The sequence below is a fragment of the Anser cygnoides genome, chromosome 8, assembly GCF_040182565.1.
Source record: "Anser cygnoides isolate HZ-2024a breed goose chromosome 8, Taihu_goose_T2T_genome, whole genome shotgun sequence".
Taxonomy (NCBI): domain Eukaryota; kingdom Metazoa; phylum Chordata; class Aves; order Anseriformes; family Anatidae; genus Anser; species Anser cygnoides.
Window position 1 is genome coordinate 5,216,388 of NC_089880.1, and position 27,806 is coordinate 5,244,193.

The window sequence follows — 27,806 nt, forward strand, 5'->3', positions numbered from 1 at the left end:
CCCCATGCAGCGCCACAGGCTTGGGGCCGAGTGGCTGGAAAGCTGTGCAGAGGAAGAGGATCTGGGGGTGTTGGTCAATGCTCACCTGAACATGAGCCAGCGGTGTGCCCAGGTGGCCCAGAAGGCCGACGGCATCCTGTCTTGTATCAGGAATAGTGTAACCAGCAGGACCAGGGAGGTGATCGCTCCCTGTACTCTGCTCTGGCAAGGCCGCACCTCGAGTACTGTGTTCAGTTTTGGGCCCCTTTAGTACAAGAAGGACATCGAGGCCCTGGACCTCGTCCAGAGAAGGGCTACAAAGTTGGTGAAGCGTCTGGAACACAAGTCTTATGAGGAGTGGCTGAGAGAACTGGGGTTGTTTAGTCTGGAGAAGAGGACGTTCAGGGCAGGCCTTACTGCTCTCTACAACGACCCGAGAGGAAGGTGTGGGGAGCTGGGGGCCGGCCTCCTCTCGCACATTACCAGCGGCAAGAGGGAATGACTTCAAGTTGCACAAGGGGTGGTTCAGGTTGGAAATTAGGAGAAATTTCTTCTCAGAAAGAGTAGTCAGGCACTGGAATGGGTTTCCAGGGAAGTGGTGGAGTCACTGTCCCTGGGGGTGTTCAAGAAAAGATTGGAAACACCCAGTTTGTGAGTGTTAGACCTGAATGTCAACATGGGCCAGAACCAAAACTAAACAACAATCAACCAACCAAAACAAACAAACAAAAAAACTTTACAACAACGTAATGCAGCATGGAGACAAGCATACGCTGTGCTCCAGTCTCTGTCCGGATATCCATTGCAAACCTGTCTTTTGCCCCTGGGATCAGGCCAGGGAGCACTCCTGCCCCTTTGAAAGAGGCTGGCTCCCCATTCCACTTGCTGCTTGACTGCCGGGAGCCTGTTGCTTGCAGTGAGGGATAGCACAAGGCAACACAGAAGGCAGTGAAAGATTTTGGTCAAGCCACATCTGCACAGACAGCGAATGACTTAGCGTTGTTTGCTTGGAAGAAAACAGTTGTCTTACTCATGAGATATGTCATGAACAAATTATTGATGGTCACCATTTCCAGAGAACACTTCCTAGCAAATGGATAAGCTTAATTAAGACTGCTCTTTTGCAACACTCGTTTTGATCAGAATAGCCTTGGGATAGCTTGCAGTTTCCGCGCTCTAAATTAGAGATCTCTGTCTAAGATGGTTTTCTTCTGCTGTTCTTTTGTTGTTGTTCTTTTTTTTATGTGTTTTTTCTTTTCTTTTTTCTTTTTTTTTTTTTTCCCTCTGATCAGCTCCAAAACCGTGAAGGTTATAGACTGATTTTAAAGTGCACCTTGTCAATAAATGGAGCTTTAAACTTTGCACTGTGGTGGAGAGAGGAGATCTGCTGGCTGTAAAAATTTAAGGAAGGCTGAGTACCTCCATTTTTTAGTGTCCTGATCAAGGATGAAGTGACACAAACTTGTCCTTACATGCCAAGCCTCTTCAGTGTTGTGTCACAAGAAGCAAGAGATCTCAGTGGAAGGGAATCTGAGACGGAGCAGAGCTACTTCAACACGGAGACAATATTATGCTATGCTTTAGCTACCATCAAGAGCACTAAGCGATGCTTGGCTATGCACAGAATCACACAGAATCATCTAGGCTGGAAGAGACCTCCAAGATCACCTAGTCCAACCTCTGACCTAACACTAACAAGTCCTCCACTAAACCATATCACTAAGCTCTACATCTAAACGTCTTTTAAAGACCTCCACGGATGGTGACTCAACCACTTCCCTGGGCAGCCCATTCCAATGCCTAACAACCCTTTCAGTAAAGAAGTTCTTCCTAACATCCAACCTAAACCTCCCTTGGTGCAACTTTAACCCATTCCCCCTCGTCCTGTCACCAGGCACATGGGAGAATAGACCAACCCCCACCTTGCTACAGCCTCCTTTAAGGTACCTATAGAGAGCGATAAGGTCGCCCCTGAGCCTCCTCTTCTCCAAGCTGAACAACCCCATCTCCCTCAGCTGCTCGTCACAAGACTTGTTCTCCAGACCCCTCAGCAGCTTCGTTGCCTTTCTCTGGACTCGCTCGAGCACCTCGATGTCCTTCTTGTAGCGAGGGGCCCAAAACTGAACACAGTACTCGAGGTGCGGCCTCACCAGAGCCGAGTACAGGGGGGCAATCACTTCCCTAGACCTGCTGGCCACACTGCTTCTTATGCAATCCAGGATGCTGTTGGCCTTCTTGGCCACCCGAGCACACTGCTGGCTCATATTCAGCCGACTATCAACCAGTACTCCCAGGTCTTCTCTGCCAGGCAGCTTTCCAACCACTCATCCCCCAGCCTGTAGTGCTCCTTGGGGTTGTTGTGCCCCAGGTGCAGGACCCGGCACTTGGCCTTGTTGAGCTTCATACAGCTGGCCTCAGCCCATCGGTCCAGCCTATCCAGATCCTCCTGCAGAGCCTTCCTTCCCTCGAGCAGATCGACACACGCACCTAACTTGGTGTCGTCTGCAGACTTACTGAGGGTGCACTCGATCTCCTCATCCAGATCATCGATAAAGATATTAAAGAGAACTGGCCCCAGTACTGAGCCCTGGGAGACTCCACTAGTAACCGGCCTCAAACTGGATTCAACTCTATTCACCACAACTCTTTGGTCCCGGCTACCCAGCCAGTTTCTAACCCAACGAAGCATACGCCAGTCCAAGCCAAGAACAGCCAGTTTCTTGAGGAGAATGCTGTGGGAAACGGTGTCAAAAGCCTTACTGAAGTCAAGGTAGACCACATCCACAGCCTTTCCCTCATCCACCCAGCATGTCACTTTGTCATAGGAGATCAGGTTAGCCAAGCAGGACCTGCCTTTCATAAAACCATGCTAACAGGGCCTGATCACCTGGTGGCCCTGCAAGGGGATGCAGCTCACTTCACATTTACAGGTGGAATAGCAAGCATGAATGTTAATTTGCAGCAAGCCACTGGGGATAACGGTGGGAGAACTGAGCTTTTGTTTGCTAAACGACATAAACTGAGTGTGAACCACGCCACTCACTGGCTTGAATGATGTCAAAGGCTGGAGTAATGGATTGGCACAGCCCAGCTTCATCTGCTGACCTGGGCTCCACGTTGGCTTTGCCCCAGAGAAGGGACCTACTGCCAGCAAGCAGAGGCACTGCTTGCAGCTGCCCGCCACAATGTGCCTGCTCCAGGTTACGGCTATGCGTGCACCTATCAGCCTTGGAAATAGAGCATTTTAACTTCCTCAGGTGCTGGCTTCTTTTGTGTTATTTTTTATTTTCTTCTGTGTTTTTGTGATCTGGGAAATGCAGTGCTCTCTCGGTAGCCTTAAGAGCTACCAATGGTATTGCCCCTGGTTATGACGTGATAATGCTACTACGATCCCGTTCGTTAGGAGAAAAGACATCACTCTTCAGTTTGATTGCCGTTTATTATTCACTGGGTATGGAGAATCACTCATTCTTGAACACCAGGGAATCGCAAATGGGGGAAACAGCATACGTACAGACCGACAGGAGAGAAACAAATTCTGATTGAAGTTATAACTTGGCATTAACGTGAATTGCAACAAATGGATCTTCGTCGCTGTTACTGATCTGGAAGTTAGCCATTCCATCCCCGGAAACATACACCTGCTTTCCAGTACATTTGTTGCCCTCCTTTTGTCCAGAAATAACATCACAGTAGGTACCAGCAGGCAGACCAGTTTGCAAATTGGTGTTCATGTACCTGTGTGAAAATCAGTGAACGCTGCTTCTCCGTTGATTTCAAAACAGGTATTTCAAACTGGGTAAAGGAATTCTGAAGCTGATGCTATTGCATGACTTGGAAGGGCAATGTAATGCAAGGGAGTTCTGAGCCTGACCCTGCTTCTCTCCCTGTGCTCTCTTTTGGCCCTCCAGAACTGGAGTGCCACTGCGCGAATCTAGCTCAGGCTGTAGGAGTTGTTCTCATTGGAAGAAAAGGACAGGACAAAATCAAAGCATAAAAGAGCTTCACAACAGGACACGTGCTGCTAAAGGTAATCCTAATTGTGATGATCGTTCAATCCATTAGGGTTGAACTGGCTTGTACTGGCTTGGATTGGATTGGCAAGTTTGGATGAGGGAAATGAGAGAGTGCCTCCTCTCCTGAGAACTACCAAAACTTCAGCTCCTACGGCTTACATCCTTGGGCACTGCTCTGTCCACAGCCTCAGCCTCTTCTAATGTGAACTCATATGTGGGTGTACTGGAGATGACATGATTCGTGAGGGAGACCGCAGGAATGGGACGCTCAAGATGCTAACGGACAATCTGTACATCTTCAGACACTCCACTCAGACACCTTAGCCTTGCTTTCGATAATCCCTATTCACCTGACTGTGCTCTAGCACAAGGACATCCCCCCTCCAAACATCTGAGCCCTTTCAGTGTTCCGGTTGGGGAGCTATGCTTCTCCTCGGGGATACGGTCTCTCCCACCGACTTACCAGTCGTCGTTATTAAAGACGATGAAGCCTTTATTGCCACGGCCAAAAGCTACTTGATTGCTGCCGTTGTCCCACCAGTTTGAGAAAGGCTGGCCGTCTACCACGTTACGGAAGATAACCATGTTCCTGAAAATGCAAGGAATGGCTGTCACTGGAGTTGCAAGAGCTCCACAGCCAAGAGGCTCATGATGCAAAAGTCACTGCTTTTACTGCATTTTGCTCCAGAGTCTCCTACTTTATTTGCCGCCAGCGATGTTCACAAACCCAGCCGTTGCCACAGGTGGTGTCCGCATTGATTGTAACAGATTTTGTTGATCCATCCGAGTTGCTAGGTGGTCCGATCCAGTCGTTGGCATCCTTTCATTGAAAAGAGACATTTGAAAGTCCTTACTGGAAAACGCAGAGCAAAAAGCAGGAAGGATGACGCATCTAATTTCCACCCACCCGATCCAACACGGGACAGAGAAATCACTTGAGAAGTTTAGCAAACGTGAATCTTCAGCGTTACAAACTTACCTGCCCGTTTACAAAATTTCTTGTCCAACGATAACTTGACATCACACGTGTGAACCCATACGGATGAGCCAACATGAAACCAACGGCCATTTTATAAAGCCTGATGGGCCAAAAGCATAATGAGACGTGGCAAGAGAAAGCGTGCCGGGGAACAAACAGACAAACAAATCAGCAAGAGGAAGAGGCATCACCCAGACAACCCAGCATTCCTTACCTGGCGTCCCAGAAGGTTAGAATGGAAGCTCCACCAGCCCCGTGCCCCCGCTGGTTGTCATGGTTATCCACAAAGACCAGGGCTCTGTCAGAAGGCACAAAGCCCCAGCCTTCTCCCCAGTTCCTGGCCAAAAACACAAAGACTTGAATCTACCCCGCCAAGCTGCACATCCAGCGTATCCTAGGCAAGCTGCAGGATGGTCACCCTTACTTTAAGTAGGACATCTTTTCTCCATTCCACTTGCGGATCACTGTCCCCAGTTTTGCACCGTATTTGAATTCGGTCACTCGGCCGTTTCCAAAGTACTGACTGCCTGTGATCGGCTCGCCACCCAAGTCAATTACCTAGTACAGGAAGCAGAAGGTAATCATCTGTTCCGGTCCCACAGAGACAAAAAATCTGCAGCATACCGCCGGCAACATCACCTCATGCTTTAGATCGAGAGAAATTCAATGGCTAGCACATTCATTTCTGCCAGGCAGATCAACCAAAAGTTGGTACAATACATGATATAACCATGTGGAAAGATGGGGCTGTAGAGTTGCCCTAAGTTGCCGCCTACCACCTCCTGGTGAGTTGACCATTAGAAATCCCGACATAGATTTCAAGGCGTCTTGCATTTCTGAAGGGCAGTTATCACTCGCCCACTGGACTGCAGAGCTCAGCCTTTCCTGGTGTGTAGGAACAGGCCCATGGCATCACTGCCACCTCTCAGGAGGAGGAAGGTAAAAAGGACACAAACACAAACTTAGTCAGAAAGAGAGGCAGAAAGGAAAATCATGGCGATTACCTCTTGGTAAATGAACGGTTTTGTTCCTGAAGGAAACCATTGAGTATTCAGAGTGTTCAGCTTGTCCAGAAATGCTTTGATGTCCCCAGGCCACATATGCTTGGCAGCATCAATCCGGAAGCCTGCTACACCAATACTAATGAGGTGATTCATGTACTCTGCAACTTTTGAGCGTACATAGTCCTTGTCCAGGGCCAGATCAAGAAGACCAGTCAAGCGGCAGTCACGGACCTGTGTAAGGAAAAGGAGCAAGGTAAAGGAAAAGGTTAAAGGAGAACGGAAAAGGGAAAGCAAAAGCAGAACCAAAAGAGAAAGGAGACAGAAAAAGACAAATGAAAGGGAAGAGAAAGGAAAAAAAAAGAAAAAGAATATGAAAAACAAAAAGAGAAAGAAAAAGAAAAAAAACTGAAAAGGAAAAAGAAAAAAAGGCCAAAGGAGAAAGGAAAAGCAAAAGCGAAAGCAAAAAGAAAAGGAAGGGGAAAGGAAAAGGAAAAGGACAAAGAAACAGAAAAGGAGAAAGGAGGAGGAGGAAGGTAATGAAGAGCACTGTGGTCTCACTCTATGCAGCAGCTTATAAAGCAGCAGTCAGTAAAATATCACCTCCACATCTTGATGTCATTAGCGTTCAGTGTGGGAATAGGCACTGAGTATCGTTGCAAAGCAGATGGAAGGCTGAGCTGTGACCTTGCGAAAGAACTGCCACACATTCCATGTACAAAAAGACTACCGTGTGCAGCCAGGGTAGCATCTTGTACTGCTGCCAGTTTTGCAGGGGGCACCTTATCAGGCTCAGCTGAGTTTACCAGCCGTAAGGAAGAGCTCACTGGTGCAGCTGAGTGCCTTGGGCCCCATCAGTTCAGGCGCACACTCCTGCGCATGACACATGAAAGATGTGGGGCAGGTTTGTGATTTCTCAGTGCCTACAATACTGTGCACCACAAGTACCTTCCCTGAAGAGAAGCCTATGACGCTCACCACTGTATTCACTGGTCAGGTGGCGAAGCGCTGAATCTGTGGTAAACTACTCCCTTTGTGTGGCCTTACGGTAATCTTTACACAACAGGTTAAAAAAGAATTCACAGTTTTCCCATAGAAATTTACCTGGTACATGTCTCCATAATTCTGGATTTCTCCATTTGAGGTGTGACATTTGCCATCATTGAAATCCCAGCTAGAGTACGGCACTTCTGGAAAACTTTCGCTCCCAGCATTGAAATAGCTTCCACAGGTTGAGTGGGTTCCTGAGCCACCCGCAGCCCCACACATGTGGTTGACAACAGCATCCACATAAATATAAACCTGGAAAAGTAGTGATTGCACTTCAGTATGCTTTGTAGCACTGGGAAGCGACAGTCAGAGCTTTACCGCATCACTGTTAATTCGACATTTTTCCCCTTTCACTTCATTCTCCATTTATTCCTCCTTTGAGGACAGGAGCAGTGACTTCCGTAAGTTGAAACCGCACTGCTCGCTGTATCAGTTACATGTTTTAAAGGCACTTACTCCAACGTTGTTGCATCTGGTCACCATGTCCCTGAATTCATTTTCGTTTCCTGATCGAGTGCAGATCTTGTAGCTGATGGGCTGGTATCTTTCCCACCAGGGTCTGTTTGGGTTAGTAATGACGATATTTTCATTTGGAGGAGAAACCTGCAGGTGAGATGGTGGACCTCAGTAAGAAATCAGTAGTTTTTATTTCAAGTTCTATGTGCAAAATGTGCACCAAGATTAGTCCTGGATTTCCATGAGAGACAGGCTTTGCGCCAGACCCGGTCTCTCTCGCTCTCTCTCCCTCCCTGCAGCACAAGCTTGGGTCAGCGAGATGTCAGTCTTGTAGACTGGTGACAAGGAAGTTAGATTTTGTTCCCATGGGCTGCTCACGTCCAGCCTGGGCCTGCTGTCCATGGACACGCGCATGGCAGGGCTGAAGCCCCAGGAACTACTTTTGTCTGGAATAGAGACATCCTTTGGAAAGCCAAAACTCCACGCTGAGACACTTGCCTCAGTAAAAAGGGATGAGGAAAACTTAGCCTTCCAAGGGAAGCCCATTGGGGAAAGCATGCACCTTTGCAGCTGGTCTGCTGGAGAGACACTCTACCCAGGCCGGCAGGATCTCTGGTTGCGCCTAACAGCATTTACTACTTCCATCCCCACGTTCCACACCAAAGTTACTCAGAGCTGGCTGTCTCTGATTCTGGCCTTATGAGGTTCATTACTCAAATGCTACAAAGCAGTTTTACTACCTACGGGCAGGAAACAACGTACCTGAACTCCTCCAAATCCATTAGGAGCTAAGTAGCGTTCACACTCAAGAGCAATATCGGCCCAGCGCCATTCAAAGAGATGTACAATAGATGTCCTCCCAGCCTTAGTGTTGGGGTTGTACTGCGCCCCGCAAAGCCCTACGGCCGCGAGGAGAAGGAGAACTTGCATGGTGCCTTCAGCATAAGGCTGTGGTCTCTCCACTGGCCATTTATACTCCTGCAAGATGACTAAGTTCTTATTGCAGCTGACAGATTTCTCAGAGATAAACTCTATCAGTTATTGTTTGGCTAGCGAGCTGGGTATCACTCTTCCATTTTGTTTTTTTCCCAAATTTCCCCACAGCTGAAGATAAAATACCTTTTGATAATGCTTATGCCTTATCATAAACCAAGCAGTCTGTGCGCAGCGCACCCAAATTTGGGACTTTATTCTTTCCAGTCATATAAACAAAGATAATGTATCAGAAGTTAGCCCAGGCGTGACACGTGGACCCTCAAGGGGAGCTCTGGAACGTAAAAGGAAAGGAAAGGAATTAAAAGACAAGTGGAACTCTAATAGCTCTCAGAGAACGAATGAATGCATCAGCATTCAGAGGCATCTAGCGCTCACGATTAATCCCAGCTCACACCTGGCTACCACACCAGCCACTCTCAGTCAATAGCAGATGCATCACATAACACGTTGTGAGACTTGAACAGCTGAATCACTTACCATTAGCTTAAGACAAGCCTAGAGGGAATGGTGTTTTAAAATTTGACCTCAGATGCATTGGGTTGATCTTGCCAATAATGACAAACAATCAGTTTGTTCTCACTATCCTCTTAATCACAATTTGTAATCACCTCACTGGTTGCTTGTTGTTGAAGAGTAGACAAGGTCATGTGTGGAGCTGGTGCATATTTTTTGGTAGAATGAATTGAGTCCTTTTACTTACGATGTTAGAATCCTTTTTCCCTCTTGCTCCCATTTAGAAATATTTGTCTTCTACTGTGCCAGTACTGAAGGTACAAACCAATGAACCAAAGTTCCCACCAATCAATGTGCCATTTCTATTAGTTAAAATAAAGGCAATATACTATTTCATTTTTTGTAGTGGAAAAAGACCTCTAGTAAGGTCTATGACACGAAAATGAACAGGTGGGCAAATAGGACCTGCTTTTTCATTTCATCCTTGAACACAAATTCTGGGAAAGACAAGAATGTATCTGACGCATATGGAATGTCATGGCTAGTTTAGAAAGAACATACTCGAGGCAGTTCAGGTACAAAGTGTAATGACATTTTCTCTTGGAGTGGGTATGCCTGTTTGTGGACTTCTTGCTTTTCTCACGGTTATTCACTAAGTGTCAGGGATTTTCTGGTTTTTGAATTCTCACAGAGTGTTGTTTTATCATGGGCCTGACTCCAGCTTACTCATGGAGTGTTGTACTAAGAACTTGATGTTATATATTAGTTCCAAATGAGATCCTCATATCATGTCACAAGCAAAAGCTGGAAGGTTTTTGAAAGTGGAAAGTGCAGGAAAAGCCAGCAGAGGCTTAGGCAACGGATCCATTTGGCTTTCCAATTCAGTTTTATGACAGACATTAAAAATCCATCTGCACTATCTCTTTACATCTAATTTTGCATTTCTCTCCTTGACTCAGATAAATCAGTGGTCATTTAAAGGAAGGTGAAAGCCTATGGAGGCGCTCCACAGGAAAGTACTTGAAACTCATCACTTTAACTCAGGTAGAGCAACAGTTACTCTGCATGATTGTGTGATGAAAAACTGTAATATTTGCTAGCAGGCACTGTGAAATAACACTAAAAAAACATAAGGCCAATTTCCAATTACCAGTGTGATTCAGCTGTTCAAGTCTTACAACGTGTTGCGCTCAGCTGCACCAGTGAGCTCTTCCTTACGGCTGGTAAACTCAGCTGAGCCTGATAAGGTGACCCCTGTAACACTGGCAGCAGTGCAGGATGCTACCCTGGCTGCACGCGGTAGTCATTTTGTACATGGAATGTGTGGCAGTTCTTTCACAAGGTCACAGCTCAGCCTTCATCTGCTTTGCAACAATACTCAGTGCCAATTCCCACACTGAACTCTGATGACATCAAGATGTGGAGGTGATATTTTATTGACAGCTGCTTTATAAGCTGCTGCATGGAGTGAGACCACAGTGCTATTCATTACTTTCTCCTTCCTTCTTCTTCCTTCTTCATTCCTCCTTCCTCCTTCTCCTTCCTTCTTTTCCTTTTCCTTTCTCCTTTCCCATTTCTTTTCCTTTTCCTTTTCCTTTTCCTTTCCCTTTCCCTTTCCCTTTCCCTTTCCCTTTCCCTTTCCCTTTCCCTTTCCCTTTCCCTTTCCCTTTCCCTTTCCCTTTTCCTTTTCCTTTTCCTTTCTTTTTCCTTTCTCCGTTTCCTTTACCTTGCTCCTTTTTCCTTACACAGGTCTGTGAATATCGCTTGAGTGGTCTTCTTGATCTAGCCCTGGACAAAGACTATGTACGCTCAAAAGTTGCAGAGTACATGAATCACCTCATTAGTATTGGTGTAGCAGGCTTCCGGATTGATGCTGCCAAGCATATGTGGCCTGGGGACATCAAAGCATTTCTGGACAAGCTGAACACTCTGAATACTCAATGGTTTCCTTCAGGAACAAAACCGTTCATTTACCAAGAGGTAATCGCCATGATTTTCCTTTCTGCCTCTCTTTCTGACTAAGTTTGTGTTTGTGTCCTTTTTACCTTCCTCCTCCTGAGAGGTGGCAGTGATGCCATGGGCCTGTTCCTACACACCAGGAAAGGCTGAGCTCTGCAGTCCAGTGGGCGAGTGACAACTGCCCTTCAGAAATGCAAGACGCCTTGAAATCTATGTCGGGATTTCTAATGGTCAACTCACCAGGAGGTGGTAGGCTCAGTTGTTTGGAGGGGGGATGTCTTTGAGCTAGAGCACAGTCAGGTGAATAGAGACTATCGAAAGCAAGGCTAAGGTGTCTGAGTGGAGTGTCTGAAGATGTACAGATTGTCCGTTAGCATCTTGAGCGTCCCATTCCTGCGGTCTTCCTCACGTATCATGTCATCTCCAGTACACCCACATATGAGTTCACATTAGAAGAGGCTGAGGCTGTGGACAGAGCAGTGCCCAAGGACGTAAGCCGTAGGAGCTGAAGTTTTGGTAGTTCTCAGGAGAGGAGGCACTCTCTCATTTCCCTCATCCAAACTTGCCAATCCAATCCAAGCCAGTACAAGCCAGTTCAACCCTAATGGATTGAACGATCATCACAATTAGGATTACCTTTAGCAGCACGTGTCCTGTTGTGAAGCTCTTTTATGCTTTGATTTTGTCCTGTCCTTTTCTTCCAATGAGAACAACTCCTACAGCCTGAGCTAGATTCGCGCAGTGGCACCCCAGTTCTGGAGGGCCAGTTATCCCCAGTGGCTTGCTGCAAACTATTATCCATGCTGGCTGTTCCAAAGGTAAATGTGGAATGCATGTCTTTCTCAGGCATACTCAACTTAGAATTTGTGAACCAGTCTGAAGGCACAAATCATATTTGTATGTGTTTATATATAATATTTAATTCCAGTAGTACGTGCAGTGCTGAGGCCGAGTCTTCAATTTCTACATCACATAAAATAAATGCTACAGTCCAACATGAGGGCAAATTTGGTTTCAGACATGATCACAAGCAAAGAGATATCCATCTGACAGATGATGGATGCCAAGTTGGGGGGATGTGTCTATCTGCCAGAGGGTAGGAAGGCCCTGCAGCAGGACCTGGACAGGTTGGCTTGACGGGCAGAGGCCAATGGGATAACGTTCAACATGGCTAAGTGCTGGGTCCTGCACTTTGGCCACAACAACCCCATGCAGCGCCACAGGCTTGGGGCCGAGTGGCTGGAAAGCTGTGCAGAGGAAGAGGATCTGGGGGTGTTGGTCAATGCTCACCTGAACATGAGCCAGCGGTGTGCCCAGGTGGCCCAGAAGGCCGACGGCATCCTGTCTTGTATCAGGAATAGTGTAACCAGCAGGACCAGGGAGGTGATCGCTCCCTGTACTCTGCTCTGGCAAGGCCGCACCTCGAGTACTGTGTTCAGTTTTGGGCCCCTTAGTACAAGAAGGACATCTGCATGCCTTTGTTGCCTGTTATTTATGGACACCTCAGGAGGATGTATGTCATTTCAATCATTTTCCACAAAAGCTGTGGTGGTTAGAACTTGCAGTCTTTATGGCTAGAATTTTACATTTGGGGATAGGTAATGTCTGTCTCATAGTTAGGAGAGAAACACCCAGTTTGTGAGTGTTAGACCTGAATGTCAACATGGGCCAGAACCAAAACTAAACAACATTCAACGAACCAACCAAACCCAAAATCAACCAACCAAAACAAACACAAAAAAAACTTTACAACAACGTAATGCAGCATGGAGACAAGCATACGCTGTGCTCCAGTCTCTGTCCGGATATCCATTGCAAACCTGTCTTTTGCCCCTGGGATCAGGCCAGGGAGCACTCCTGCCCCTTTGAAAGAGGCTGGCTCCCCATTCCACTTGCTGCTTGACTGCCGGGAGCCTGTTGCTTGCAGTGAGGGATAGCACAAGGCAACACAGAAGGCAGTGAAAGATTTTGGTCAAGCCACATCTGCACAGACAGCGAATGACTTAGCGTTGTTTGCTTGGAAGAAAACAGTTGTCTTACTCATGAGATATGTCATGAACAAATTATTGATGGTCACCATTTCCAGAGAACACTTCCTAGCAAATGGATAAGCTTAATTAAGACTGCTCTTTTGCAACACTCGTTTTGATCAGAATAGCCTTGGGATAGCTTGCAGTTTCCGCGCTCTAAATTAGAGATCTCTGTCTAAGATGGTTTTCTTCTGCTGTTCTTTTGTTGTTGTTCTTTTTTTTATGTGTTTTTTCTTTTCTTTTTTCTTTTTTTTTTTTTTTTCCCTCTGATCAGCTCCAAAACCGTGAAGGTTATAGACTGATTTTAAAGTGCACCTTGTCAATAAATGGAGCTTTAAACTTTGCACTGTGGTGGAGAGAGGAGATCTGCTGGCTGTAAAAATTTAAGGAAGGCTGAGTACCTCCATTTTTTAGTGTCCTGATCAAGGATGAAGTGACACAAACTTGTCCTTACATGCCAAGCCTCTTCAGTGTTGTGTCACAAGAAGCAAGAGATCTCAGTGGAAGGGAATCTGAGACGGAGCAGAGCTACTTCAACACGGAGACAATATTATGCTATGCTTTAGCTACCATCAAGAGCACTAAGCGATGCTTGGCTATGCACAGAATCACACAGAATCATCTAGGCTGGAAGAGACCTCCAAGATCACCTAGTCCAACCTCTGACCTAACACTAACAAGTCCTCCACTAAACCATATCACTAAGCTCTACATCTAAACGTCTTTTAAAGACCTCCAGGGATGGTGACTCAACCACTTCCCTGGGCAGCCCATTCCAATGCCTAACAACCCTTTCAGTAAAGTTCTTCCTAACATCCAACCTAAACCTCCCTTGGTGCAACTTTAACCCATTCCCCCTCGTCCTGTCACCAGGCACGTGGGAGAACAGACCAACCCCCACCTTGCTACAGCCTCCTTTAAGGTACCTATAGAGAGCGATAAGGTCGCCCCTGAGCCTCCTCTTCTCCAAGCTGAACAACCCCATCTCCCTCAGCTGCTCGTCACAAGACTTGTTCTCCAGACCCCTCAGCAGCTTCGTTGCCTTTCTCTGGACTCGCTCGAGCACCTCGATGTCCTTCTTGTAGCGAGGGGCCCAAAACTGAACACAGTACTCGAGGTGCGGCCTCACCAGAGCCGAGTACAGGGGCACAATCACTTCCCTAAACCTGCTGGCCACACTGCTTCTTATGCAATCCAGGATGCTGTTGGCCTTCTTGGCCACCCGAGCACACTGCTGGCTCATATTCAGCCGACTATCAACCAGTACTCCCAGGTCTTCTCTGCCAGGCAGCTTTCCAACCACTCATCTCCCAGCCTGTAGTGCTCCTTGGGGTTGTTGTGCCCCAGGTGCAGGACCCGGCACTTGGCCTTGTTGAGCTTCATACAGCTGGCCTCAGCCCATCGGTCCAGCCTATCCAGATCCTCCTGCAGAGCCTTCCTTCCCTCGAGCAGATCGACACACGCACCTAACTTGGTGTCGTCTGCAGACTTACTGAGGGTGCACTCGATCTCCTCATCCAGATCATCGATAAAGATATTAAAGAGAACTGGCCCCAGTACTGAGCCCTGGGAGACTCCACTAGTAACCGGCCTCAAACTGGATTCAACTCTATTCACCACAACTCTTTGGTCCCGGCTACCCAGCCAGTTTCTAACCCAACGAAGCATACGCCAGTCCAAGCCAAGAACAGCCAGTTTCTTGAGGAGAATGCTGTGGGAAACGGTGTCAAAAGCCTTACTGAAGTCAAGGTAGACCACATCCACAGCCTTTCCCTCATCCACCCAGCATGTCACTTTGTCATAGGAGATCAGGTTAGCCAAGCAGGACCTGCCTTTCATAAAACCATGCTAACAGGGCCTGATCACCTGGTGGCCCTGCAAGGGGATGCAGCTCACTTCACATTTACAGGTGGAATAGCAAGCATGAATGTTAATTTGCAGCAAGCCACTGGGGATAACGGTGGGAGAACTGAGCTTTTGTTTGCTAAACGACATAAACTGAGTGTGAACCACGCCACTCACTGGCTTGAATGATGTCAAAGGCTGGAGTAATGGATTGGCACAGCCCAGCTTCATCTGCTGACCTGGGCTCCACGTTGGCTTTGCCCCAGAGAAGGGACCTACTGCCAGCAAGCAGAGGCACTGCTTGCAGCTGCCCGCCACAATGTGCCTGCTCCAGGTTACGGCTATGCGTGCACCTATCAGCCTTGGAAATAGAGCATTTTAACTTCCTCAGGTGCTGGCTTCTTTTGTGTTATTTTTTATTTTCTTCTGTGTTTTTGTGATCTGGGAAATGCAGTGCTCTCTCGGTAGCCTTAAGAGCTACCAATGGTATTGCCCCTGGTTATGACGTGATAATGCTACTACGATCCCGTTCGTTAGGAGAAAAGACATCACTCTTCAGTTTGATTGCCGTTTATTATTCACTGGGTATGGAGAATCACTCATTCTTGAACACCAGGGAATCGCAAATGGGGGAAACAGCATACGTACAGACCGACAGGAGAGAAACAAATTCTGATTGAAGTTATAACTTGGCATTAACGTGAATTGCAACAAATGGATCTTCGTCGCTGTTACTGATCTGGAAGTTAGCCATTCCATCCCCGGAAACATACACCTGCTTTCCAGTACATTTGTTGCCCTCCTTTTGTCCAGAAATAACATCACAGTAGGTACCAGCAGGCAGACCAGTTTGCAAATTGGTGTTCATGTACCTGTGTGAAAATCAGTGAACGCTGCTTCTCCGTTGATTTCAAAACAGGTATTTCAAACTGGGTAAAGGAATTCTGAAGCTGATGCTATTGCATGACTTGGAAGGGCAATGTAATGCAAGGGAGTTCTGAGCCTGACCCTGCTTCTCTCCCTGCGCTCTCTTTTGGCCCTCCAGAACTGGGGTGCCACTGCGCGAATCTAGCTCAGGCTGTAGGAGTTGTTCTCATTGGAAGAAAAGGACAGGACAAAATCAAAGCATAAAAGAGCTTCACAACAGGACACGTGCTGCTAAAGGTAATCCTAATTGTGATGATCGTTCAATCCATTAGGGTTGAACTGGCTTGTACTGGCTTGGATTGGATTGGCAAGTTTGGATGAGGGAAATGAGAGAGTGCCTCCTCTCCTGAGAACTACCAAAACTTCAGCTCCTACGGCTTACGTCCTTGGGCACTGCTCTGTCCACAGCCTCAGCCTCTTCTAATGTGAACTCATATGTGGGTGTACTGGAGATGACATGATTCGTGAGGGAGACCGCAGGAATGGGACGCTCAAGATGCTAACGGACAATCTGTACATCTTCAGACACTCCACTCAGACACCTTAGCCTTGCTTTCGATAGTCTCTATTCACCTGACTGTGCTCTAGCACAAGGACATCCCCCCTCCAAACATCTGAGCCCTTTCAGTGTTCCGGTTGGGGAGCTATGCTTCTCCTCGGGGATACGGTCTCTCCCACCGACTTACCAGTCGTCGTTATTAAAGACGATGAAGCCTTTATTGCCACGGCCAAAAGCTACTTGATTGCTGCCGTTGTCCCACCAGTTTGAGAAAGGCTGGCCGTCTACCACGTTACGGAAGATAACCATGTTCCTGAAAATGCAAGGAATGGCTGTCACTGGAGTTGCAAGAGCTCCACAGCCAAGAGGCTCATGATGCAAAAGTCACTGCTTTTACTGCATTTTGCTCCAGAGTCTCCTACTTTATTTGCCGCCAGCGATGTTCACAAACCCAGCCGTTGCCACAGGTGGTGTCCGCATTGATTGTAACAGACTTTGTTGATCCATCCGAGTTGCTAGGTGGTCCGATCCAGTCGTTGGCATCCTTTCATTGAAAAGAGACATTTGAAAGTCCTTACTGGAAAACGCAGAGCAAAAAGCAGGAAGGATGACGCATCTAATTTCCACCCACCCGATCCAACACGGGACAGAGAAATCACTTGAGAAGTTTAGCAAACGTGAATCTTCAGCGTTACAAACTTACCTGCCCGTTTACAAAATTTCTTGTCCAACGATAACTTGACATCACACGTGTGAACCCATACGGATGAGCCAACATGAAACCAACGGCCATTTTATAAAGCCTGATGGGCCAAAAGCATAATGAGACGTGGCAAGAGAAAGCGTGCCGGGGAACAAACAGACAAACAAATCAGCAAGAGGAAGAGGCATCACCCAGACAACCCAGCATTCCTTACCTGGCGTCCCAGAAGGTTAGAATGGAAGCTCCACCAGCCCCGTGCCCCCGCTGGTTGTCATGGTTATCCACAAAGACCAGGGCTCTGTCAGAAGGCACAAAGCCCCAGCCTTCTCCCCAGTTCCTGGCCAAAAACACAAAGACTTGAATCTACCCTGCCAAGCTGCGCATCCAGCGTATCCTAGGCAAGCTGCAGGATGGTCACCCTTACTTTAAGTAGGACATCTTTTCTCCATTCCACTTGCGGATCACTGTCCCCAGTTTTGCACCGTATTTGAATTCGGTCACTCGGCCGTTTCCAAAGTACTGACTGCCTGTGATCGGCTCGCCACCCAAGTCAATTACCTAGTACAGGAAGCAGAAGGTAATCATCTGTTCCGGTCCCACAGAGACAAAAAATCTGCAGCATACCGCCGGCAACATCACCTCATGCTTTAGATCGAGAGAAATTCAATGGCTAGCACATTCATTTCTGCCAGGCAGATCAACCAAAAGTTGGTACAATACATGATATAACCATGTGGAAAGATGGGGCTGTAGAGTTGCCCTAAGTTGCCGCCTACCACCTCCTGGTGAGTTGACCATTAGAAATCCCGACATAGATTTCAAGGCGTCTTGCATTTCTGAAGGGCAGTTATCACTCGCCCACTGGACTGCAGAGCTCAGCCTTTCCTGGTGTGTAGGAACAGGCCCATGGCATCACTGCCACCTCTCAGGAGGAGGAAGGTAAAAAGGACACAAACACAAACTTAGTCAGAAAGAGAGGCAGAAAGGAAAATCATGGCGATTACCTCCTGGTAAATGAACGGTTTTGTTCCTGAAGGAAACCATTGAGTATTCAGAGTGTTCAGCTTGTCCAGAAATGCTTTGATGTCCCCAGGCCACATATGCTTGGCAGCATCAATCCGGAAGCCTGCTACACCAATACTAATGAGGTGATTCATGTACTCTGCAACTTTTGAGCGTACATAGTCCTTGTCCAGGGCCAGATCAAGAAGACCACTCAAGCGGCAGTCACGGACCTGTGTAAGGAGAAACGTGTAAGGTAAAGGAAAAGGAGAAAGGACAAAGGAGCAAGGTAAAGAAGAAGGACAAAGGACAAAGGTAAAAGGAGCAAACAAAGGAAAAAGAAAAGGACAAAGAAATTATACAAAGGATGAAGGACAAAGGACAAAGGAAAAGGAAATAAGGAACTGAAAAAGGATGAAAAAAATGGGAAAGGAAAAAGGAGAAAGGAGAAAGGAGAAAACAGAAAGGGGAAAGACAAAAGGAGAAAGGAAAGGGACAAATGGGAAAGGAGAAAGGAGAAAGAAGAAGGTATTGGATAGCACTGTGGTCTCACTCCATGCAGCAGCTTACAGAGCAGCTCTGAATAAAATATCACCTCTCCATCTTGATGTCATCAGCGTTCATTGTGGGAATAGGCACTGAGTATCGTTACAAAGCATTTGAAGGCTGAGCTGTGACCTTGCGAAAGAACTGCCACACATTCCATGTACAAAAAGACTACCGTGTGCAGCCAGGGTAGCATCTTGTACTGCTGCCAGTTTTGCAGGGGGCACCTTATCAGGCTCAGCTGAGTTTACCAGCCGTAAGGAAGAGCTCACTGGTGCAGCTGAGTGCCTTGGGCCCCATCAGTTCAGGCGCACACTCCTGCGCATGACACATGAAAGATGTGGGGCAGGTTTGTGATTTCTCAGTGCCTACAATACTGTGCACCACAAGTACCTTCCCTGAAGAGAAGCCTATGACGCTCACCACTGTATTCACTGGTCAGGTGGCGAAGCGCTGAATCTGTGGTAAACTACTCCCTTTGTGTGGCCTTACGGTAATCTTTACACAACAGGTTAAAAAAGAATTCACAGTTTTCCCATAGAAATTTACCTGGTACATGTCTCCATAATTCTGGATTTCTCCATTTGAGGTGTGACATTTGCCATCATTGAAATCCCAGCTAGAGTACGGCACTTCTGGAAAACTTTCGCTCCCAGCATTGAAATAGCTTCCACAGGTTGAGTGGGTTCCTGAGCCACCCGCAGCCCCACACATGTGGTTGACAACAGCATCCACATAAATATAAACCTGGAAAAGTAGTGATTGCACTTCAGTATGCTTTGTAGCACTGGGAAGCGACAGTCAGAGCTTTACCGCATCACTGTTAATTCGACCTTTTTCCCCTTTCACTTTCATTTTCCCCTTTCACTTCATTCTCCATTTATGCCTCCTTTGAGGACAGGAGCAGTGACTTCCCTCCGCTGCAACCGCACTGCTCGCTGTATCAGTTACATGTTTTAAAGGCACTTACTCCAACGTTGTTGCATCTGGTCACCATGTCCCTGAATTCATTTTCGTTTCCTGATCGAGTGCAGATCTTGTAGCTGATGGGCTGGTATCTTTCCCACCAGGGTCTGTTTGGGTTAGTAACGACAATATTTTCATTTGGAGGAGAAACCTGCAGGTGAGATGGTGGACCTCAGTAAGAAATCAGTAGTTTTTATTTCAAGTTCTATGTGCAAAATGTGCACCAAGATTAGTCCTGGATTTCCATGAGAGACAGGCTTTGCGCCAGACCCGGTCTCTCTCGCTCTCTCTCCCTCCCTGCAGCACAAGCTTGGGTCAGCGAGATGTCAGTCTTGTAGACTGGTGACAAGGAAGTTAGATTTTGTTCCCATGGGCTGCTCACGTCCAGCCTGGGCCTGCTGTCCAAGGACACGCGCATGGCAGGGCTGAAGCCCCAGGAACTACTTTTGTCTGGAATAGAGACATCCTTTGGAAAGCCAAAACTCCACGCTGAGACACTTGCCTCGGTAAAAAGGGAAGAGGAAAACTTAGCCTTCCAAGGGAAGCCCATCAGGGGAAAGCATGCACCTTTGCAGCTGGTCTGCTGGAGAGACACTCTACCCAGGCCGGCAGGATCTCTGGTTGCGCCTAACAGCATTTACTACTTCCATCCCCACGTTCCACACCAAAGTTACTCAGAGCTGGCTGTCTCCGATTCTGGCCTTATGAGGTTCATTACTCAAATGCTACAAAGCAGTTTTACTACCTACGGGCAAGAAACAACGTACCTGAACTCCTCCAAATCCATTAGGAGCTAAGTAGCGTTCACACTCAAGAGCAATATCGGCCCAGCGCCATTCAAAGAGATGTACAATAGATGTCCTCCCAGCCTTAGTGTTGGGGTTGTACTGCGCCCCGCAAAGCCCTACGGCCGCGAGGAGAAGGAGAACTTGCATGGTGCCTTCAGCATAAGGCTGTGGTCTCTCCACTGGCCATTTATACTCCTGCAAGATGACTAAGTTCCTATTGCAGCTGACAGATTTCTCAGAGATAAACTCTATCAGTTATTGTTTGGCTAGCGAGCTGGGTATCACTCTTCCGTTTTGTTTTTTCCCAAATTTCCCCACAGCTGAAGATGAAATACCTTTTCATAATGTTTATGCCTTATCATAAACCAAGCAGTCTGTGCGCAGCGCACCCAAATTTGGGACTTTATTCTTTCCAGTCATATAAACAAAGATAATGTATCAGAAGTTAGCCCAGGCGTGACACGTGGACCCTCAAGGGGAGCTCTGGAACGTAAAAGGAAAGGAAAGGAATTAAAAGACAAGTGGAACTCTAATAGCTCTCAGAGAACGAATGAATGCATCAGCATTCAGAGGCATCTAGCGCTCACGATTAATCCCAGCTCACACCTGGCTACCACACCAGCCACTCTCAGTCAATAGCAGATGCATCACACAGCACGTTGTGAGATTTGAACAGCTGAATCACACTGGTAATTGGAAATTGGCCTTATGTTTTTTTAGTGTTATTTCACAGTGCCTGCTAGCAAATATTACAGTTTTTCATCACACAATCATGCAGAGTAACTGTTGCTCTACCTGAGTTAAAGTGATGAGTTTCAAGTACTTTCCTGTGGAGCGCCTCCATAGGCTTTCACCTTCCTTTAAATGACCACTGATTTATCTGAGTCAAGGAGAGAAATGCAAAATTAGATGTAAAGAGATAGTGCAGATGGATTTTTAATGTCTGTCATAAAACTGAATTGGAAAGCCAAATGGATCCGTTGCCTAAGCCTCTGCTGGCTTTTCCTGCACTTTCCACTTTCAAAAACCTTCCAGCTTTTGCTTGTGACATGATATGAGGATCTCATTTGGAACTAATATATAACATCAAGTTCTTAGTACAACACTCCATGAGTAAGCTGGAGTCAGGCCCATGATAAAACAACACTCTGTGAGAATTCAAAAACCAGAAAATCCCTGACACTTAGTGAATAACCGTGAGAAAAGCAAGAAGTCCACAAACAGGCATACCCACTCCAAGAGAAAATGTCATTACACTTTGTACCTGAACTGCCTCGAGTATGTTCTTTCTAAACTAGCCATGACATTCCATATGCGTCAGATACATTCTTGTCTTTTCCAGAATTTGTGTTCAAGGATGAAATGAAAAAGCAGGTCCCATTTGCCCACCTGTTCATTTCCGTGTCATAGACCTTACTAGAGGTCTTTTTCCACTACAAAAAATGAAATAGTATATTGCCTTTACTTTAACTAATAGCAATGGCACATTGATTCGTGGGAACTTTGGTTCATTGGTTTGTACCTTCAGTACTGGCACAGTAGAAGACAAATATTTCTAAATGGGAGCAAGAAGGAAAAAGGATTCTAACATCGTAAGTAAAAGGACTCAATTCATTCTACCAAAAAATATGCACCAGCTCCACACATGACCTTGTCTACTCTTCAACAACATGCAACCAGTGAGGTGATTACAAATTGTGATTAAGAGGATAGTGAGAACAAACTGATTGTTTGTCATTATTGGCAAGATCAACCCAATGCATCTGAGGTCAAATTTTAAAACACCATTCCCTCTAGGCTTGTCTTAAGCTAATGGTAAGTGATTCAGCTGTTCAAGTCTCACAACGTGTTATGTGATGCATCTGCTATTGACTGAGAGTGGCTGGTGTGGTAGCCAGGTGTGAGCTGGGATTAATCGTGAGCGCTAGATGCCTCTGAATGCTGATGCATTCATTCGTTCTCTGAGAGCTATTAGAGTTCCACTTGTCTTTTAATTCCTTTCCTTTCCTTTTACGTTCCAGAGCTCCCCTTGAGGGTCCACGTGTCACGCCTGGGCTAACTTCTGATACATTATCTTTGTTTATATGACTGGAAAGAATAAAGTCCCAAATTTGGGTGCGCTGCGCACAGACTGCTTGGTTTATGATAAGGCATAAACATTATGAAAAGGTATTTCATCTTCAGCTGTGGGGAAATTTGGGAAAAAACAAAACGGAAGAGTGATACCCAGCTCGCTAGCCAAACAATAACTGATAGAGTTTATCTCTGAGAAATCTGTCAGCTGCAATAGGAACTTAGTCATCTTGCAGGAGTATAAATGGCCAGTGGAGAGACCACAGCCTTATGCTGAAGGCACCATGCAAGTTCTCCTTCTCCTCGCGGCCGTAGGGCTTTGCGGGGCGCAGTACAACCCCAACACTAAGGCTGGGAGGACATCTATTGTACATCTCTTTGAATGGCGCTGGGCCGATATTGCTCTTGAGTGTGAACGCTACTTAGCTCCTAATGGATTTGGAGGAGTTCAGGTACGTTGTTTCCTGCCCGTAGGTAGTAAAACTGCTTTGTAGCATTTGAGTAATGAACCTCATAAGGCCAGAATCAGAGACAGCCAGCTCTGAGTAACTTTGGTGTGGAACGTGGGGATGGAAGTAGTAAATGCTGTCAGGCGCAACCAGAGATCCTGCCGGCCTGGGTAGAGTGTCTCTCCAGCAGACCAGCTGCAAAGGTGCATGCTTTCCCCTGATGGGCTTCCCTTGGAAGGCTAAGTTTTCCTCATCCCTTTTTACCGAGGCAAGTGTCTCAGCGTGGAGTTTTGGCTTTCCAAAGGATGTCTCTATTCCAGACAAAAGTAGTTCCTGGGGCTTCAGCCCTGCCATGCGCGTGTCCTTGGACAGCAGGCCCAGGCTGGACGTGGGCAGCCCATGGGAACAAAATCTAACTTCCTTGTCACCAGTCTACAAGACTGACATCTCGCTGACCCAAGCTTGTGCTGCAGGGAGGGAGAGAGAGCGAGAGAGACCGGGTCTGGCTCAAAGCCTGTCTCTCATGGAAATCCAGGACTGATCTTGGTGCACATTTTGCACATAGAACTTGAAATAAAAACTACTGATTTCTTACTGAGGTCCACCATCTCACCTGCAGGTTTCTCCTCCAAATGAAAATATTGTCGTTACTAACCCAAACAGACCCTGGTGGGAAAGATACCAGCCCATCAGCTACAAGATCTGCACTCGATCAGGAAACGAAAATGAATTCAGGGACATGGTGACCAGATGCAACAACGTTGGAGTAAGTGCCTTTAAAACATGTAACTGATACAGCGAGCAGTGCGGTTGCAGCGGAGGGAAGTCACTGCTCCTGTCCTCAAAGGAGGCATAAATGGAGAATGAAGTGAAAGGGGAAAATGAAAGTGAAAGGGGAAAAAGGTCGAATTAACAGTGATGCGGTAAAGCTCTGACTGTCGCTTCCCAGTGCTACAAAGCATACTGAAGTGCAATCACTACTTTTCCAGGTTTATATTTATGTGGATGCTGTTGTCAACCACATGTGTGGGGCTGCGGGTGGCTCAGGAACCCACTCAACCTGTGGAAGCTATTTCAATGCTGGGAGCGAAAGTTTTCCAGAAGTGCCGTACTCTAGCTGGGATTTCAATGATGGCAAATGTCACACCTCAAATGGAGAAATCCAGAATTATGGAGACATGTACCAGGTAAATTTCTATGGGAAAACTGTGAATTCTTTTTTAACCTGTTGTGTAAAGATTACCGTAAGGCCACACAAAGGGAGTAGTTTACCACAGATTCAGCGCTTCGCCACCTGACCAGTGAATACAGTGGTGAGCGTCATAGGCTTCTCTTCAGGGAAGGTACTTGTGGTGCACAGTATTGTAGGCACTGAGAAATCACAAACCTGCCCCACATCTTTCATGTGTCATGCGCAGGAGTGTGCGCCTGAACTGATGGGGCCCAAGGCACTCAGCTGCACCAGTGAGCTCTTCCTTACGGCTGGTAAACTCAGCTGAGCCTGATAAGGTGCCCCCTGCAAAACTGGCAGCAGTACAAGATGCTACCCTGGCTGCACGCGGTAGTCTTTTTGTACATGGAATGTGTGGCAGTTCTTTCGCAAGGTCACAGCTCAGCCTTCAAATGCTTTGTAACGATACTCAGTGCCTATTCCCACAATGAACGCTGATGACATCAAGATGGAGAGGTGATATTTTATTCAGAGCTGCTCTGTAAGCTGCTGCATGGAGTGAGACCACAGTGCTATCCAATACCTTCTTCTTTCTCCTTTCTCCTTTCCCATTTGTCCCTTTCCTTTCTCCTTTTGTCTTTCCCCTTTCTGTTTTCTCCTTTCTCCTTTCTCCTTTTTCCTTTCCCATTTTTTTCATCCTTTTTCAGTTCCTTATTTCCTTTTCCTTTGTCCTTTGTCCTTCATCCTTTGTATAATTTCTTTGTCCTTTTCTTTTTCCTTTGTTTGCTCCTTTTACCTTTGTCCTTTGTCCTTCTTCTTTACCTTGCTCCTTTGTCCTTTCTCCTTTTCCTTTACCTTACACGTTTCTCCTTACACAGGTCCGTGACTGCCGCTTGAGTGGTCTTCTTGATCTGGCCCTGGACAAGGACTATGTACGCTCAAAAGTTGCAGAGTACATGAATCACCTCATTAGTATTGGTGTAGCAGGCTTCCGGATTGATGCTGCCAAGCATATGTGGCCTGGGGACATCAAAGCATTTCTGGACAAGCTGAACACTCTGAATACTCAATGGTTTCCTTCAGGAACAAAACCGTTCATTTACCAGGAGGTAATCGCCATGATTTTCCTTTCTGCCTCTCTTTCTGACTAAGTTTGTGTTTGTGTCCTTTTTACCTTCCTCCTCCTGAGAGGTGGCAGTGATGCCATGGGCCTGTTCCTACACACCAGGAAAGGCTGAGCTCTGCAGTCCAGTGGGCGAGTGATAACTGCCCTTCAGAAATGCAAGACGCCTTGAAATCTATGTCGGGATTTCTAATGGTCAACTCACCAGGAGGTGGTAGGCGGCAACTTAGGGCAACTCTACAGCCCCATCTTTCCACATGGTTATATCATGTATTGTACCAACTTTTGGTTGATCTGCCTGGCAGAAATGAATGTGCTAGCCATTGAATTTCTCTCGATCTAAAGCATGAGGTGATGTTGCCGGCGGTATGCTGCAGATTTTTTGTCTCTGTGGGACCGGAACAGATGATTACCTTCTGCTTCCTGTACTAGGTAATTGACTTGGGTGGCGAGCCGATCACAGGCAGTCAGTACTTTGGAAACGGCCGAGTGACCGAATTCAAATACGGTGCAAAACTGGGGACAGTGATCCGCAAGTGGAATGGAGAAAAGATGTCCTACTTAAAGTAAGGGTGACCATCCTGCAGCTTGCCTAGGATACGCTGGATGCGCAGCTTGGCAGGGTAGATTCAAGTCTTTGTGTTTTTGGCCAGGAACTGGGGAGAAGGCTGGGGCTTTGTGCCTTCTGACAGAGCCCTGGTCTTTGTGGATAACCATGACAACCAGCGGGGGCACGGGGCTGGTGGAGCTTCCATTCTAACCTTCTGGGACGCCAGGTAAGGAATGCTGGGTTGTCTGGGTGATGCCTCTTCCTCTTGCTGATTTGTTTGTCTGTTTGTTCCCCGGCACGCTTTCTCTTGCCACGTCTCATTATGCTTTTGGCCCATCAGGCTTTATAAAATGGCCGTTGGTTTCATGTTGGCTCATCCGTATGGGTTCACACGTGTGATGTCAAGTTATCGTTGGACAAGAAATTTTGTAAACGGGCAGGTAAGTTTGTAACGCTGAAGATTCACGTTTGCTAAACTTCTCAAGTGATTTCTCTGTCCCGTGTTGGATCGGGTGGGTGGAAATTAGATGCGTCATCCTTCCTGCTTTTTGCTCTGCGTTTTCCAGTAAGGACTTTCAAATGTCTCTTTTCAATGAAAGGATGCCAACGACTGGATCGGACCACCTAGCAACTCGGATGGATCAACAAAGTCTGTTACAATCAATGCGGACACCACCTGTGGCAACGGCTGGGTTTGTGAACATCGCTGGCGGCAAATAAAGTAGGAGACTCTGGAGCAAAACGCAGTAAAAGCAGTGACTTTTGCATCATGAGCCTCTTGGCTGTGGAGCTCTTGCAACTCCAGTGACAGCCATTCCTTGCATTTTCAGGAACATGGTTATCTTCCGTAACGTGGTAGACGGCCAGCCTTTCTCAAACTGGTGGGACAACGGCAGCAATCAAGTAGCTTTTGGCCGTGGCAATAAAGGCTTCATCGTCTTTAATAACGACGACTGGTAAGTCGGTGGGAGAGACCGTATCCCCGAGGAGAAGCATAGCTCCCCAACCGGAACACTGAAAGGGCTCAGATGTTTGGAGGGGGGATGTCCTTGTGCTAGAGCACAGTCAGGTGAATAGGGATTATCGAAAGCAAGGCTAAGGTGTCTGAGTGGAGTGTCTGAAGATGTACAGATTGTCCGTTAGCATCTTGAGCGTCCCATTCCTGCGGTCTCCCTCACGAATCATGTCATCTCCAGTACACCCACATATGAGTTCACGTTAGAAGAGGCTGAGGCTGTGGACAGAGCAGTGCCCAAGGACGTAAGCCGTAGGAGCTGAAGTTTTGGTAGTTCTCAGGAGAGGAGGCACTCTCTCATTTCCCTCATCCAAACTTGCCAATCCAATCCAAGCCAGTACAAGCCAGTTCAACCCTAATGGATTGAACGATCATCACAATTAGGATTACCTTTAGCAGCACGTGTCCTGTTGTGAAGCTCTTTTATGCTTTGATTTTGTCCTGTCCTTTTCTTCCAATGAGAACAACTCCTACAGCCTGAGCTAGATTCGCGCAGTGGCACCCCAGTTCTGGAGGGCCAAAAGAGAGCGCAGGGAGAGAAGCAGGGTCAGGCTCAGAACTCCCTTGCATTACATTGCCCTTCCAAGTCATGCAATAGCATCAGCTTCAGAATTCCTTTACCCAGTTTGAAATACCTGTTTTGAAATCAACGGAGAAGCAGCGTTCACTGATTTTCACACAGGTACATGAACACCAATTTGCAAACTGGTCTGCCTGCTGGTACCTACTGTGATGTTATTTCTGGACAAAAGGAGGGCAACAAATGTACTGGAAAGCAGGTGTATGTTTCCGGGGATGGAATGGCTAACTTCCAGATCAGTAACAGCGACGAAGATCCATTTGTTGCAATTCACGTTAATGCCAAGTTATAACTTCAATCAGAATTTGTTTCTCTCCTGTCGGTCTGTACGTATGCTGTTTCCCCCATTTGCGATTCCCTGGTGTTCAAGAATGAGTGATTCTCCATACCCAGTGAATAATAAACGGCAATCAAACTGAAGAGTGATGTCTTTTCTCCTAACGAACGGGATCGTAGTAGCATTATCACGTCATAACCAGGGGCAATACCATTGGTAGCTCTTAAGGCTACCGAGAGAGCACTGCATTTCCCAGATCACAAAAACACAGAAGAAAATAAAAAATAACACAAAAGAAGCCAGCACCTGAGGAAGTTAAAATGCTCTATTTCCAAGGCTGATAGGTGCACGCATAGCCGTAACCTGGAGCAGG

The 27,806-nt window shown here is 46.9% G+C and overlaps 3 protein-coding genes across 3 annotated transcripts; 1 reads left to right on the top strand and 2 right to left on the bottom strand.

Annotated features, from left to right (window-relative positions):
- Positions 1 to 3,399: 3,399 nt before the first annotated feature.
- On the bottom strand, positions 3,400 to 8,443 carry LOC136791324 (pancreatic alpha-amylase). The gene is made up of 10 exons (XM_067001205.1): positions 8,244 to 8,443; positions 7,482 to 7,628; positions 7,080 to 7,277; positions 5,979 to 6,209; positions 5,399 to 5,532; positions 5,189 to 5,311; positions 4,975 to 5,074; positions 4,694 to 4,815; positions 4,459 to 4,584; positions 3,400 to 3,717 (listed from the first exon to the last, which is right to left on the bottom strand). The coding sequence occupies exons 1-10, from the start codon at positions 8,409 to 8,411 to the stop codon at positions 3,528 to 3,530; spliced, it is 1,539 nt and encodes a 512-aa protein (XP_066857306.1). The 5' UTR covers positions 8,412 to 8,443; the 3' UTR covers positions 3,400 to 3,527.
- Positions 8,444 to 15,318: 6,875 nt separating this feature from the next.
- LOC136791327 (pancreatic alpha-amylase-like) lies at positions 15,319 to 20,357 on the bottom strand. Its single transcript, XM_067001208.1, has 10 exons — positions 20,175 to 20,357; positions 19,412 to 19,558; positions 18,991 to 19,188; positions 17,898 to 18,128; positions 17,318 to 17,451; positions 17,108 to 17,230; positions 16,894 to 16,993; positions 16,613 to 16,734; positions 16,378 to 16,503; positions 15,319 to 15,636 (listed from the first exon to the last, which is right to left on the bottom strand). Exons 1-10 carry the CDS (start codon positions 20,340 to 20,342, stop codon positions 15,447 to 15,449), a joined length of 1,539 nt encoding a protein of 512 aa, XP_066857309.1. The 5' UTR covers positions 20,343 to 20,357; the 3' UTR covers positions 15,319 to 15,446.
- Positions 20,358 to 22,537: 2,180 nt separating this feature from the next.
- LOC136791326 (pancreatic alpha-amylase-like) lies at positions 22,538 to 27,576 on the top strand. The gene is made up of 10 exons (XM_067001207.1): positions 22,538 to 22,720; positions 23,337 to 23,483; positions 23,707 to 23,904; positions 24,767 to 24,997; positions 25,444 to 25,577; positions 25,665 to 25,787; positions 25,902 to 26,001; positions 26,161 to 26,282; positions 26,392 to 26,517; positions 27,259 to 27,576. Exons 1-10 carry the CDS (start codon positions 22,553 to 22,555, stop codon positions 27,446 to 27,448), a joined length of 1,539 nt encoding a protein of 512 aa, XP_066857308.1. The 5' UTR covers positions 22,538 to 22,552; the 3' UTR covers positions 27,449 to 27,576.
- Positions 27,577 to 27,806: the final 230 nt, after the last annotated feature.